A 10,123-nucleotide genomic window follows, 5' to 3' on the forward strand; every position below is an offset into this window, starting at 1 on the left:
TACCATGATATTATTTTACTTATTTGCATTGATCATTAATCTTGTTATTAATTATGTCCGATGTCCATTTTATCAGCTCGGAGCCTGATTACAATTACACTTTATGATTTAAGTTTATATTTACCTTGTATTTTTTGAGTGTAGTTCCAGTTTTCCAGGTTTCTAGTGGATTTCTTTGACCCAGTTAAACGTTATTTGCGTTGGATTGGTTTTAGTGACGAGACACTAAATATTTTGCCGACTTCAACCCTCTGAAGATCCTGATCCATGTGGCAGAAAGAGCTCATCCGTGCAGAGTCGACTTTGACTTAGTCTTAATCGACCTTCATTCGTGTGGCTCCTCCCGACACTGGAGTTTCTTTCACATTGTTTTTCACTGCACATTGAAAATAATGAAAAACAATAAAATGAAAGATGAACAAACATGAAGCATCCATTTATTTTTTCAAGCATCGTCCGGCACAAGTTTTCCATGTTCGACTTTCAGAAGGCAAAGAAAATAATTATTTTAATGAAGAGCGTTTGTCCAAATGTGTCAGGTAACTTTATTAACGCACTAGATTGGAACCATGTGATTACCGTTGTCTCTCGAGAAGATGTGACTGATGTTCTCTTCGTCCAATTAAAACCTGGCTTGCAGTTTATTTTGAAATAACAAATGAGCGTTGACTTTCAAAGACCTTCTGAAGTCCACAATTCAAATGTCGGATAAATAAACAAGCAGATCATCTTTGACCTGAGTTTAACTTTGTCCGTGACAACTCTCGCTGGTATTACTGACGGCTGATTGGCTTAACGAGCTTACCAAGCGGCTTCTGCTCTCTCCACAGCACTTGCTTCTCGCTGAGTTCCCGGCCAGGACCAGGATACTGCAGCGATACTGTTACAGGAAGAATCTTCTGTTTACAAAGTCGAGGAGTCAGGGTTGTGCATTAACAGCCCAGAGGAGCAGAAGGGCCACAAGTTCACACCCGGATACAGCTGTAAAACTTTGCCAGCACTACCGACAATGGGCAACAGCAAGAGCGGCGCTGTGTCCAAGGAGATCCTGGAGGATCTGAAGCTCAACACCAAGTTCTCGGAGACCGAGATTGTCCAGTGGTACGAAAACTTCAAGAGGCAGTGTCCAACGGGCCGCATCACGAAAGAGGAATTCCAGAACATCTACAGCAAGTTCTTCCCAGACAGCGACGCCAATACATACGCCCAACACGTCTTCCGCTCCTTCGACACCAACGACGACGGCACGCTGGACTTCAAGGAGTACATCATCGCACTCCACATGACGTCGACAGGGAAGACCACGAGGAAACTGGAGTGGGCCTTCTCGCTGTTTGACGTGGACAAGAACGGATACATCACCAAGTCAGAGGTCAAGGAAATCTGCACGGTGAGTTCTGGGAAAGATGGCGGCAACGTTTTCGTGGGGACAATCCTTCCTTGCAAAGATCACAGCAGAATTTATTTGGTGTCACAGTTGGGCACAAACTTTCAAAATAAAATGCTGCTCCCTTTGAAATGTAGAGAAAGGAAGTGAGGTTGAAACGATTTAACAGAGACGTTAGAGAAAAATGCTTTAAGTCTAAATAAATACACAAATATTTCTTCAGTCTGACGGCAGCACGTCTGAACGAATTCAACGGTCAGATCACTGTCTCTCCAGTAATCGTCTCTTCAAACGCTGCACTCGTTTAAAAGTAAGATGCCTCTGATGATGATCCAGTCGATGATGAAGACGCTGTGTTGATCATATTTTCTTTTTTTGATGAGAGCGGGTGAGGCCAACGAGCCGGTGGCTTCATCCGGGACACAGCAGCGGTTTGTTGCCGGTTTTTTTTTGTCAACAGACGCACCAACAAATGGTTGAGATTAAAGGAGGAGATTAAAGGGAGCGATGGTTGCGCTCTGTTGGCAGAAAGTAGAACGTGTACGAGAAGAATTCACATCAAGTTCAGGTGCAATGCAGACAAGAGCAAATATCTGTGAGCGTGTCTGGAAACTAAACCCTGTCTTCTGCTTTATTTTCGCCAACAGGCCATTTTCAAGCTGATTCCTAAAGATGAGCTGGCTAATCTGCCCAACGACGAAAACTCAGCCGAGAAGAGGGCGGATAAACTCTGGAAGTTCTTTGACAAGGGCGACAATGGTGAGACGAAATAAATGAGGACGTGTTGGACGGACAGGAGACTTTTGGTTGAATATAGCATCGTAGACAGTCTATACTGAGCAACACCAGAGTTCGTAATCTCACATAGGAGCTTTCGTCAAAATAAAAAGTTTCGATTGTTTCTACACTTCACATGGAGGAAGAAAGAAACTGGATTATATAAACACCTGATTATTAATTTGACCTGTTACTTTATATTATTCAAGAGGTTTTGTTAATGACATGTTTTTTTATGATCCAGTCGTTTTCGCTCACATGAACTTAACGAAACTTTCTGGTTTTCTCCATCCAGACCGAGTGGCAGAGGGAGAGTTCATCAAGGGAGTTTTGGAAAATGACGTCGCTCTTCGCCTGATTCAGTATCAGCCTTTAAAGTAACTGCTGTTTTTCAGATGTGTTCCCTCTTCATCTCTCTCCCTCCCGTCTTTTCCTCCTGACAGCACCTTCGCAAGCTGTGACGTCACCACATCGCTCCACATCAACCAAATGACACAGAATCTCTCCTCCAGGGTTTTATCACAGTTTCCACACAGATCAGAAAATAAAGGTTAGAGTTAAACGAATCCTCGTTGACGAGTGTCAGTCCATCACGAAGCAGACAGCGGCGTTCCCTCATGACAGTGTGGCCTGATTAATACACTTTTATAACTAAATATACAGATTTTACACTGGATCTGAATAGATAAAGCACATATAGAATTTCTAAACGTGTCATATAAACTTTACAAACGTGAATTGTGAAGGTGTTTCAGCAGCTCGACAAACCTTTTAATATGAGTTCAAGTATCACTGCAGTTATGATTATGTGTTCTTCTCACCTGGGCAGCCCACGCTGGAGTCTGTAGTTTCTACCCTGCGATGTTTTTTAAAAGCTGCAGTAAAGTGAAGTCTGTTATTATTGTGCGACTTTGTGTCTTTCACAGTGTGTAATTCATCCACGAGGCTACATGTGAGTGTTCTAGTGAAGTGGTGCATATTGGAGAACATAGCTTTGTTCATGTTCAACATGTAAACCGTGTTGCTCCTGGATTTTCCTTTACAATAAATTCAGAAAATCTAAATTGTGATAAAAACCGAAGGTGCCAGACATCGTCTTTTTTTTTTTTCCAGTGTTTTTCAAAGTCTGTTCAAAAAAAAATAATCAGACGACATGACTGTTTGTCACTAAAGACAAATAACAGAGAAATCACATTTGGTAAACTCAAACTCTGATCCACAGGATAATCCACATTCCCCACTGTGCATAGTTTTGATTGGGAACAGTTTCCCTGTTCTCATTGACATCTGTGGATTATCCAGAACAACCAGGACATTGTTCCACTGACGCGTCGACAGAGTGAAAATTGTTTTACCCATATTGAGTTGTGGATGCAGAGGAGATCTTGTTTGTAGAAAGTTGAGGTTTACGCACAACTAGACCCAGAACTAGATGGGACTAGGTTTCCCATCAGGCCTGGGAACGCCTCGGGAAAATCTAGAAAGCGTGGTTAGGGAGGGGGATGTTTGGGAAACCCTCCTCGGACGACTACCTCCGTAACCTGAGCCCAGACAAGCAGAAGACAATGGATGGAACCTTTTATCATTTCTTTCTTTCTCCAACATATTTAGCTCTTTTCCTTTTCTCGAATTAATCTTTAAAAACAAGAGCCGAAGTCTTTCAATCCTCCCAAAATCTCCAGATGTTCACAACTGTCCTGCTTCACAATGAGTTCTTAAGTTACACAAGACAAACGCAGACAAACAGTATGAAAGATTAATATCGTCTCATTTTGAGAAGACCTACTTTTCTTTCTTGCTCCACATTCTGGGAGACATCTGCTTATTTCATTACGAGGAATTGTTCTTTAAAGAATAAAAATTTCCAGATTGAGCTGAAATATTCTCTTCTGTGCTGCTTTTAATTAGTTTAACGATGTAACGAGTTAGTGATGTCACTGATGACATCATCAAAAGTCACTCTTCATCTTGACGGACCTGTGAATTGAATGAGCCTGAACAAAGAATCATATTCAAATTGAAAAAGCAAATGAAGATGGCTCAAAACTTAATAATAAAATAGGAGATAGCTGTTACGTGATTATAAAGTTATTTCTTTTGTTGCTGCTGTCATTAAAATCACCACGGACACAGACTGTTGTGTGAATGCATGAATAAATTAACCCCTTCATCTTCTGGAACAAAGCAGATAAATCATCTGCGTGTGAAGTGGTGTGAGAGACTCATCTTATATAAACTGTTGTATAATTCAAGCTCGTAATTTACATTTTTAATTACTCTCACATACTGTTCAGTGACCCCACAACCCCGGCTATCTCCGCTTCACTGCCTTTATTATGTCAATCGCTCTCTCTCTCTCTCGTATTCCCCTGACTGGGGAGATTATTGACATAATCTTCTGTGCAGCATTTGAAAGCATCTGTCTTAACATCCAAATCTCTGTTGCTGTAATCTTGGATTCTAGCTTTCTTCTCTTTGGAATGAAAGCACATGAAGTCAAGGTACGAGATAAAAAACGGAGAGGCAACACGAGGTAAACACGTTGTGTCAAGTCACATCATAAAAGCTGCTTTCCTCGAAAATGGTTCCACCCACTGTCTGAATGAACCTGGAGAATCTCCTGCTGCGTTTGCCTGATGTGACACAACAGATGATACCACAACCCGATTTCAACACACTGCACAAAGTTCGTCATCCTCGTGTACTATCCTTGTCTCACTGGCCCCCGAGGTTTCCAGGTTAGGGTCAGAAGACGTGCGCGAACAGGAACAAACTGAACGCAGAGTTTCTGTGAACATGAGCAGAAATGAGCCTTTAATAACCTGCAGAGATAGAAACTGTTTGATTTTCTCCTCAGAACTCGGAAGTTTATCAACTCAGTCAAAAATCATACGACCACGTTGTGAGGAGCTTGCTGGTGAGAATTGTTCTCAATTGTTCTGAAGACTTCAGCTACAACGAGGCTGTTGTGTGTTGATAAAACCTGCAGGGATTTAATTCGGCACCAAACTCACTCGTGCAAACACTGAATATGAAACTAAGTTGTGAGTAAAACTAAACCACAGTCAAAGTCAACGCAGTTATAACAAATTATTTCCCCGTAATGTTCACTTTAAAAACTCAATCACATCATCCCTTTGATTTTCATCTCAATGACGTATGAATATTTATATTCATTTTCGAATTCTTCAAAATGTACTGATACAAGTAATAACAAAAAAATATAAAACTATTGTAGACAGAGCTTTCTATTGGCCTTTTAGTCCTTCAAACACGTTTAAACATATTTTACAATCACTGTCTTTATAAAAACAAAACGACAAGTTTCTTACATTTTTACAAAGAGTTAATGTTTCCATGTTTCCGTCAATGAACTAAAACAAATTGGGAATTTAGTTTATAAACGTCAAAAGTGCAGCTGGATGAAATCTGTGGGGTTTGAACAAACTAGATCATGTTGTTAAGCTTCAGTTGGTTTCATTTTCAACTTGACACATTTACCTGCAGTCGTTCAAAGAGATGAATCCAATGAGAATCAACACTCGACATCTTCTAGCTTCTTTTAGCCGGTTTGTTTTGGTTCTTCAGCCGAGTTCTCCCACAATCACACAGTTTTAAATCAAACACGCTCAAACAAACCAAGCGTAATCTACGCTCACAGATATATTTCAGTTGGTGGAGACCAAACCGGAGCTAAAGGGGAAGTGAATATTCATCAGGGGGCCAGAGACACAACAATAGAAAAGTTATGTTGCTCTGCTTGTGTAAGTGTTCGAGTCTCAGACAGGTCATTGTGTAACTGCTGCAAACAAACACATGCATTCTGCTACAAGTATGAGTAAACTTTATATATATACAAAGGTAGGTGTGGTTTGTGTTCAAGCCTCGTGATGTCATCCACAAGATGCTCATCACGGTTCTACAAAATCTCAGCAGAGTGAGTCCTCCCTCTCCTCCTGCAGAGCGTAATCTATCTCGTCCATCTCCCGTTCACAGTCTTCACATCCTTCAGCGCAGCATCCTTCCACCACCACCAAACCGTGAGGGTCCCCCAGCCGTCCCACTCCAGCTACTCCCATTCCTCCCACTCCCATTCCAACCCCATTTCCTCCAAGTCCCATTCCTCCCATTCCTCCCATGGCGGTCATTCCTCCCACACCGACTCCTCCCATGGCCATCATTCCTCCCACACCCACTCCTCCCATGGAAGTCATTCCTCCCACACCCACTCCTCCCATGGAAGTCATTCCTCCCACCCCCACTCCTCCCATTCCCCCAACTCCAACTCCTCCTCCACCAACAAGCAGCGCTCCCCCAGCTCCACATGCAAGAGGTCCAACAGCTGGTCCCACACCTCTGGGCCACAGTGGGTCCATGAGCGCTCCCTGGTGGCCGAGCTGAATCAGCTGGCTGACGGAGTAAACCCCACCGCCTGCTCCTCCACCACCCCCTCGTACGACCTCCTCATAGGAAGGAGCTAAGGTGGCGGCGTGGGCTTCCTCCATCCTCACGCGGGCCCGGTGCTTCATCTCGATGATGGTCTTCGTGTAGGAGTTGAGTGTTGCCACGGCGGCCGCCATGCAGCAGCTGAACGACAGCCACGCCATTCTGTGGAGTCCAGGGAGGAGAGAGTTTGACCTTTAACGCTACTTGTTGTAAAACACTGTCACTCCACAAGGTGGCAAAGTTCATCTGCACATTCTAGCTAAATAATTGGTGCTACTAGCGGCTAGCTGGTGGGCGAGCTAATAGATGATGCACGATCCAGCTGAGAAAAACACGCTAACGCACAGTCGTGCACGGACTCAGTTTGGATTCTTGATAGAACACGTCTCTGCAGTGAATGAAGCACCGCCTCATAATGAACACGGTTGACGAGCACAACGTTTCATTGTGATTGTAATATTCTGACTGTTTGACTAACTTGACTCGAATATGAACGTTTTATTATCGTGCGTGTTCCATGTGACGTGTCCTTCTGTCCCAGCCACCGCTTTCACATGTTGGCAGATGAGGTTGGGGTCTTGCCCGCTCTGCTATGCAACAAGATGGCGACGGTTCAGGGTGAAAATGTCTCATACTTGTCATGAGTGAAGCGCTGAATAAAGCCATAACCCTCATTCAATTAACGAAGAATGCAAATTAAGACACGATGATGGTCAAACTTACGCGAAGGACCATCCGTAGTCCCAGGTCTGTGGCCTCCAGTCTTTGGGTCCGATGCTGACGGTCATCTGAAACACTGTGGTGTACATCATGTGAGCCATCATCCCCATCAAACCTGGCAGAGGAAGAACACAAACGTAGGGTTTGTTAAAGACGAGATCAAACAAGTTAAAGAGACACAACAGGAAGTGTCCCTCACCTGAGAGGACGGTGCACATGGCGGCGAAGGCGTTGATCTTGAGGGCGTTCATCTCCCTCTTGGCACAGAGGCAAATGGATTCCACCCACATCAGCAGGAATCCCATGGCCAGGAGACCGATGTACATGAACTCACTGATGACGGACAGCCAGAGGACGCCTGGAGGCAGCAGGGGAAGAGAGGGTCAGGTGGTTTATCCTGTTTGTGTAAACGTGAAGGTGAATGAAACTTGTTTTTTAAGAAATGTACCTTGAGTTTCTCCTGGCGTCAGCTCGATGAAGCTGCGACACTTCTCCTCCTGATCCTCACCTGAAAGGACAAGACAGATTTGGATTCATCTTTTGAACACTCTTGTCCCGTGAGCACGATGAACGTGGTGGAGTCGAGATTCTTCAGACTCAAATGAGTCTTGAGTTTAAAAATGGTTCTGAATATCAACCATCAACAATTGTCCTTGTGTTTGGGTGAGCGAGACTTTATTAATCCCTTTCACAGTCACAGTCGTGTCTGTGACTTCGGGTCAAAACCCAGATCAATCTGCTTTGAGCTGCTGAGCACGGACCAATCACATTATTCTCTTCGATGAAGAATACGAGCCAGTGATTACTTTCTGTTTGCAGGACGCACAAGTTTTATCTTGTGAGGATGATGATTCAGTGAAGAATAAAGTTATTCAAGCAGATTTGATGTATCATTATCATCAAATTGGTTTTAAATAAAATGCAGCAACGAAAAAAGCTGATTGATTTTCCTCTGAACAAAGTCAAGACTTTTTACTGGTGCGTGGCTAAAATAATCCAGGCTTGTATTAATACTCTATTCCTGTTGACAGTAGTTACTAGTACTTGCCATGGCGGAGAGAGACTAACTTCTATTATCTTCATGTTTTGAACTTGGTCCTCTTCATTCTTTAGCAGATGCTGATATTTTAAACAACAATAAGCTGCAGCTTCTCTCCATTTTCATTTTCATTCATAATTTACGATGCTTTGAAGTCTGTGAAGTGTAAAAGAACAACAGAAGCATAATAGAATGGAGTGTGTGAAATATCACAGGCTTTTTATTATTCCTGGTGTAAAAGATAGACAAGCTTCCAGACTTCAGGGGATCCAAATGAAACAAGTATGAAGTAAACCACTAAAAATTAAAGAAAGTAACTGATTACATTGCTGGACCCTCAGTTTTCTATAGCATCAAACCAACAAGTCTTCAAGTGCAAACCTCTTCCACCATCGTTAACAACAAACCTTCATTGTGCTTCTCACAGGAGAGCCAGAAGCCCGTGTGGAAGTAACGCAGCATGTACTTGTCCTCGCCCGTCTCCCAGATGTAGTGGACGGCGTTGGCCAGCTGCTTCCTCTTTAACCTGGCCAGCTCATCCTTCTGCAGCGGAGACAGCGTCACGTTGGTGGCCGGGTTCCTGGGGTCGGGGGTGGGGGCCTCTGAATGGAGAGTGGTGGGACAAAAGAGAGAAGATGCTAAATGCAGAGTGTGTGGGATCATTTCTCTGACCAACACGCCAACAAACTCTGACATTAATCCTACAGCAGGTCTCCTGTAGGTCACAGTGTGTGAAACAATCTGAAACACGGCTCTTTGGGTAATTTATGGTCTTTCTATGTCGTGGAAATTGAATCGTACATGGAAACAAATAGGCTTAGAGCTCAAAGATAAGACAGCGGGTTAGAGAGTCCAGATAACAAAGTTCTGAGATTAGCAACAAAGCCGGGATTATGTGAATCTCTGCCAGTCAAGTGTAAAAGGCTTGAACGTGGGGTGCAAGAAAAATAATTTGAAAATGCTGCATCAAAGAATATTTTTCTTTTTACATCATAAATTAAGTCACTTTAATTAAAAGTTATAGTTACATCACAAATACACTGTATGTTTCCTGACAGGAATATCAGCACAGTTTTGTCAGTTATGAATATTATACACGTGTATCAAGGTTAAATCTAAAACACAAGATTTAAATGTGATGTTAAGTTTCAACTTCCATCCATATGTTCCTTAAAAAGCATTTTTACAAACTAAAACTATTAAAATACTGTTAAAAAATTCACTTTTCAAACAAACAATTTAAACAAAGATGACTCTTCACTTGTAAAACTCCCAAATTAAGGTTTATTTGTTCATTCGGTTTGTAATTCATTCTATTTAAAACTAAATGTATGGTGGCGGGATGTGTTAGTGTGCAAACGTACACCAGGGGGAGCCGTGTAGAAGTTGTGATTTGTGCTCGGAGTGTTTTTCCCGCCCTCACCTGTGGTGTACGGTTGACTGTTATTCTGCCCGCAGTTCTTCAGCTTGACCGGCGACAGGCAGAGCGGCTTCACCACCTTGTGCGTCCCCTCGCACCAGTAGGAGGTGCAGAACGCCAACACGGAGAGGGTGAGGGCCAGAGAGGTGAGGGACAGGGACAACAGGGAGCGGTTACGTCTGGACATATTCTCCAACATGGCTGCCTCTCCACTCAAGACAGACACGGGAAAGAAAGATGGAGACAGGACGAGCGAGGCCTGCGGCTCTGAAAGTTCAAAAATGGCTGCAAGAGCCCGTTGACCAATCAGGACGCAGATCAGAGGCAAGAGCGG

The 10,123-nt window shown here is 43.2% G+C and overlaps 2 protein-coding genes across 2 annotated transcripts; one reads left to right on the forward strand and one right to left on the reverse strand.

Moving 5' to 3' along the window:
* Positions 1-852: 852 nt before the first annotated feature.
* LOC109641306 (visinin-like) lies at positions 853-2,731 on the forward strand. Its single transcript, XM_020105718.2, has 3 exons — positions 853-1,390; positions 2,035-2,146; positions 2,460-2,731. Exons 1-3 carry the CDS (start codon positions 1,010-1,012, stop codon positions 2,543-2,545), a joined length of 579 nt encoding a protein of 192 aa, XP_019961277.1. The 5' UTR covers positions 853-1,009; the 3' UTR covers positions 2,546-2,731.
* Positions 2,732-5,991: 3,260 nt separating this feature from the next.
* Positions 5,992-10,123, reverse strand: LOC109641305 (germ cell-specific gene 1-like protein). The gene is made up of 6 exons (XM_069516083.1): positions 9,793-10,123; positions 8,777-8,971; positions 7,779-7,838; positions 7,530-7,688; positions 7,334-7,445; positions 5,992-6,772 (listed from the first exon to the last, which is right to left on the reverse strand). The coding sequence occupies exons 1-6, from the start codon at positions 9,986-9,988 to the stop codon at positions 6,094-6,096; spliced, it is 1,401 nt and encodes a 466-aa protein (XP_069372184.1). The 5' UTR covers positions 9,989-10,123; the 3' UTR covers positions 5,992-6,093.

The sequence above is a fragment of the Paralichthys olivaceus genome, chromosome 20 (assembly GCF_024713975.1).
Source record: "Paralichthys olivaceus isolate ysfri-2021 chromosome 20, ASM2471397v2, whole genome shotgun sequence".
In the NCBI taxonomy this organism is placed as follows: Eukaryota; Metazoa; Chordata; class Actinopteri; order Pleuronectiformes; family Paralichthyidae; genus Paralichthys; species Paralichthys olivaceus.